This window comes from Protobothrops mucrosquamatus, unplaced genomic scaffold, assembly GCF_001527695.2.
Source record: "Protobothrops mucrosquamatus isolate PMUCROS unplaced genomic scaffold, P.Mucros_1.0 scaffold3565, whole genome shotgun sequence".
NCBI classification, from domain to species: domain Eukaryota; kingdom Metazoa; phylum Chordata; class Lepidosauria; order Squamata; family Viperidae; genus Protobothrops; species Protobothrops mucrosquamatus.
In genome coordinates, this window is record NW_015389531.1 from 104,116 (window position 1) to 109,190 (window position 5,075).

Sequence of the window (5,075 nt, forward strand, 5' to 3'; positions counted from 1 at the left end):
AATGAAATGCACACACAAAAGCATGATTTAATGTAATTTAAAATTTCTTTCGTTTCTGCAATTTATGTAAATGTCAAGGTAAAAACTATGTTTACCTTTAAAGATATGGCCTCCTTTTTGTTTCCAGAAAACATGGACTTTTCATCAAAATGCATAGGAAAGGACCTAGAAAAATTAGATAATGAATTAGACTTATTTAACAAAATTGTTTGGATACTAGTAATAATGCTCCACTTTCTACAATTACTTGACATATCTACAGTACCTAAAATGTTTAAAATATGGTTCAAGAATCAAAATATATATTATAGCCATACCCAGTTACATGGTTTGTCCAATTCTATAAGCAATGCAGAACAGTTAGGTACTTTTATGTTTTTTCCCCCCAAAGGATTCTTAACAAATATCCCAAAGGAAATAATATGAAATTCTTCATCATATAGCAGTTTTAGCCATAGTTCTCAATTTTGTCTTTCTCTCCAACTCTTTTATGAGACTCTCCCTTTTCTTATCTGGATGTAATGTCTTGTGAGTTTTGTAGTATGTCACTATATTCCTCCTTGCTGAATAGAAACAAATGAACACTTATAAACTAACTTTCTGACAATATAGAATATTATTATTCAAAAGACTTAGAGAGAACTCCATCCAAAACTACATACTGTATGCATATCATGATACCTGACAGATCTTTTAACAAATCTGCTACTTATAGCTATTGTCCTCAGAGTGAATTTGTCAGCTAACATAGTAGACTTGACTAAGAAACCAATGCCATAGAGCAGGCATGTCAAACTGCCGGCCCACGGGCCGGATGCATCATGCCAAAACCACGCCCACCCCATAGAGGCTAGGATTGCTTTCATTGTAACAGCTACAGTAACAGAATCTTGCAAGTCTGATTGTATTTTGTCCTTCCTCACTTTATCTTTATCTAAACTAGGGATATGCTCGTTTGACAGGGTTCAAGTTATTTTCTTGGCCCAAATTCAAATCCCTCTCACTTTAACCATTTCCTTGATAGTGGCTCTTCCTTCTGTACTTCTTTCTGAACTTCAAGGCCATTCCCTATACCTTCTATCAAATAGCGATAGCACTTAGCAATAGCACTTAGACTTATATACCACTCCATAGTGCTTTATAGCACTCTCTGAGCGGTTTACAAATGTCAGCATATTGCCCCCAGCAATCTGGATCCTCATTTTATCAACCTTGAAGGATGGAAGGCTGAATCAACCTTCAGCTAGTCAGGATCGAACTCGTGGCTGTAAGCAGAGTTAGCCTGCAATACTGCATTCTAACTACTGCACCACAATGGCTCCTATTGAAGTTCACCCAGACCTTCTAGCTTTTTCCACTGAGCTATTGCTCTCTCTGGCCCCAACATCCTGTAACACAGCTCAGCATTCTAAGATGCAGCAGTTGTCCACAAAAGCATACAGTATAACCGATTACTAGCTCACTGAATTTCACTTGACATGGCACTTTTCAACAATAATTTGATATTTCTAATCAAAACACTCCATCTTAACTAATTCAAAGGAAGAATCAAAAATGCCAAGGGATAAAATAGTCAATACTCTTATATATATATTGGCTGAGTTTATCACCAGCCAGTTTGGAGCAACCTAAAACCAATTTCCTGTATGTGTTAACCACATGTGTGATTTCAGCATAATGTTTCAGTTGGCCCTCTTTGGCCAACTGCAAGTCATCAGGATTATCTGTCATAATCCTGATGACTTGGCTATCTGCTTCAAGACATCTGACTATGTGACTAAGACAAGAAGAGCAATAGTTATGTTCTCTTTTCCTTTTGGATTAAAAAAACCCCAGGTATTAATTATTTGCACAATTTAAACTGCAGCTGGATACAAATGAGTCTTTCGTCTGGATACAAATGAGTCTTTCGTCATAGTTTTCCTTTCTGGAGAGCTTCCTTTCCATTGCAAATATCCTTTGGACTCTCAAATTGCTTCCCACATCTTGCTAAGCAAACTTGTTTGTTTTGTCGTTTAGGATTTGGGATTAATTTATTAAAGAAACCCAGTCATCTGGGACTGATTCAATAAAATATGGTTAAACAGTAGTTTAATGTGATATGTGAATTCAACCATATTTTTAGATCTGTTTTAATATCTTCATTTTCCTGCAATTCCCTAAAACTCTACTGAAATCAACTTTATTCAGTTGTCTGTATCTGAATACATACTAAAGGTGGAGACTAAAAGCACACCTACTTTGTATCTTGGAAGATTTCTAACAAGAGAGACTTAGTTTCTGTATCCTCCTGTGAATTTCCGGTATAGAGGTCCACAACTGAACGCTCAAAGTATGATGCAACCTTTGACAATGCACGCAGTTCCACCAAATATAGGAAATATAAATTTTTTAGTCGTCTTGGTCCTTCACTTTTTGTTTCACTAGGGTCAAAACGCTGGGTGAATTCTTTGACATTAGGTCCCCAACGAGGTCTTCCCCATGTTTCTGAACAAAGAAAAACAATGCTTTAAAATAAATATTAAAATTGTTTTTATGGGAATAGTGAAAGAATTAATTTCCTACAAAAAATAAAAAAATAAAAATCACAAATACCTTCAAGTAAATAGTTTGCACAAAGATGTAAGTTGATACTTGCATGAAGTCCTGAAATAAGTTTATAGAATACACGTTTTTCAAGACAAAGCCCTAGATGAGATTAAAAAATATTGTTAAAACCCAATTAATTAGAAAATAATTCAATAATCCTGTTAGAAAGTATTTTGCTATACAGGTAGTCCTTGACTTATAGCAGTTCATTTAGTGACCATTCAAAATTGCAACGGCACTGAAAAATATGACTTATGACCGTTTTTCATAGTTATGACCTTTGCAGCACCATTACATTGTGATCAAATTTCAGATGCTTGGCAACTGACTCATATTTATGACCGTTGCTGTGTCCCAAGGGCACATGATCACCTTTTGTGACCTTCTGACAAGTAAAGTCAATGGGGAAGCCAGATTCACTTAACAACCAGGTTACTAACTTATCAGGTGCAGTGATTCACTTAACAACTGTGGCAAGAAAGGTCGTAAAATGGGCAAAACTCACTTAACAAATGTCTCACTTAACATCATAACTTTTGGGCTCAATTGTGGTCATAAGCTGAGGATACCTCTAATAGTTCCACCTTGAAGAAAGTGGAAGTTTTGCTTTTTGAGATTGGCAGTATCCCACCGGGATAGATACAAAAGGGAAATTTTGCTCCCTTCAACTTTGCAACTTATGGAGATGAGTTCTGGAGAACTGATGGGACTATCTAGAACAGCACAGACAACTGCAGGAAGTATCAGAAAAGATTTTCTACTAACAGGATCACTTAGCACAGTGATTCTCAACCTGTGGTCTGTGGACCCCTGGGGGTCTGTAATGTCATCACAGGTGGTCCGCAAAGGCTTGAAGAAATATTATGATTTAAATTTTTAGTTAAGTCTTTGGTGGTCTGTGGCCACAAAAGGTATTTAAAGGGGGTCCAGGGTGAAGAAAAGGTTGAGAACCACCGCCCTAGCTGATCGAAAGCTTTCTATAGCTGGTAAAATATTTTTCATTCATTCAAAGATAAGCTCGAAAAGCTAGAGAAAAACACATTATTTCCATTTCTGCCTTATTTCCACTAATCACTTTCCAAGTTAGAACATCTTAGGAAAAGCACATTGTGTTAAAAATGCTAATGGATCTTTTCCTTTAACAGGCAAAGAGCAGAAACGGATAGTGCCAGATCCAAGGTTTATTACAGTTCTGTCACATAATGGAAAACAATGGTTTTGTTTTATATTTAAACCATACAACAAGATGTATCCAAAGTGGGTGAATATCACCAGATTAGAGAAATTGATCAAAGCAATCCACTGATAAGACATGCCTTGAGTATAGGAGATATTGTAATATTTTAGATAATATTTACAACACTTGATTTGAATAATAAAATCAGTACTATTATATTTCATTCAGAACTGTAGTAATCATGTTACTATTTTTTTCCATTTATATGTGAGTGTGATTCTTGGCTCCTATGCAAAATTGACCTAGAGCTTGGAGATTAAAAAAAGAGCTGAGCAGAGCATTCAAAATATGTGCTTTGTAAAGAAGGTACTTTGCAAAACTTATTAGAATGAGTGAAACACTTCTGGAAACAACAGGCCAGCCATATCCTTTTAAAGGCTGAGACTTCAAAGCATTATTTCAAATGCTATCCTGGCAGATACATGCAGAGAACTGGGATGTTCAAAATAACTGCACTCGCTGCCATGGCTGCCATGTTTGCTTCAAGATTTTAAAGAGAGACATTTTTTCTTCAATTAACATGATTTGCAAGGCATATCTTTTAAATGTTTTGCACAGCCCTAGTCAGTGGTACACATTAATTTCACGATTGAAAGCATTTAGTAAAAATGACCAAGTCTTGCAAAATCAACAGGGTTTTTTTTAGCTAACAGGTTGATTGTTATATATTTTTTCCTGGAATAGGAATGCATTCCTTAATCTTTAAATTTATTACATAGAGAGTTTGCAGTTTTTCATTAGAATTTTGACATGATACCAAATTTACCTTCTAGCCATGTATAAAAAGATTCTCCTGTGAACACAAAAATAATTAATTTCAAATAAGACCTAAACATATCTAATCATAAATACTTTGAAAATCTAAATTCACAGCATACTCCAAAATACATATCAAAATTATCTACCCTTTCATCTAAAATTTGTGATAAAACTGAATCTTGATGTACCACTTCACTGCTGCTCATTTAAATTCTTAAATATTTATTTCTCAAGTTGAGAAAAAAGTTTCAGATGTTTTAAATCTGATTCATGCTTATTTAAAGGAAGTCGTAGTAGTTGAATTTCTATAAAGATCCCTGGAATGTAACTGAACATCAGGAAACGTAAACTTCATTCTAATCTACTTTGCTGGACTTCACGAATTCAATAAAGATCCCTAGAGAATTACAGTATACATGGCAATTTTTTATGTATATCAATTATTAGCAGCATCTATTAATCATGAGAAAGGGATTACTAGTCCTAGATA

At 35.0% G+C, this 5,075-nt stretch overlaps 1 protein-coding gene across 1 annotated transcript in view; it reads right to left on the reverse strand.

The window, feature by feature from the left end:
- LOC107297851 (ERO1-like protein beta) overlaps positions 1–4,619 on the reverse strand; it is a gene marked incomplete at its 5' end in the record, with an annotated part of 11,477 nt that extends 6,858 nt beyond the window's left edge. Inside the window, 4 exon segments of the mRNA XM_015827210.1 lie at positions 96–165; positions 2,241–2,487; positions 2,596–2,688; positions 4,593–4,619. Coding sequence (XP_015682696.1) covers positions 96–165; positions 2,241–2,487; positions 2,596–2,688; positions 4,593–4,619 — 437 coding nt within the window.
- Between the last annotated feature and the right edge of the window lie 456 nt (positions 4,620–5,075).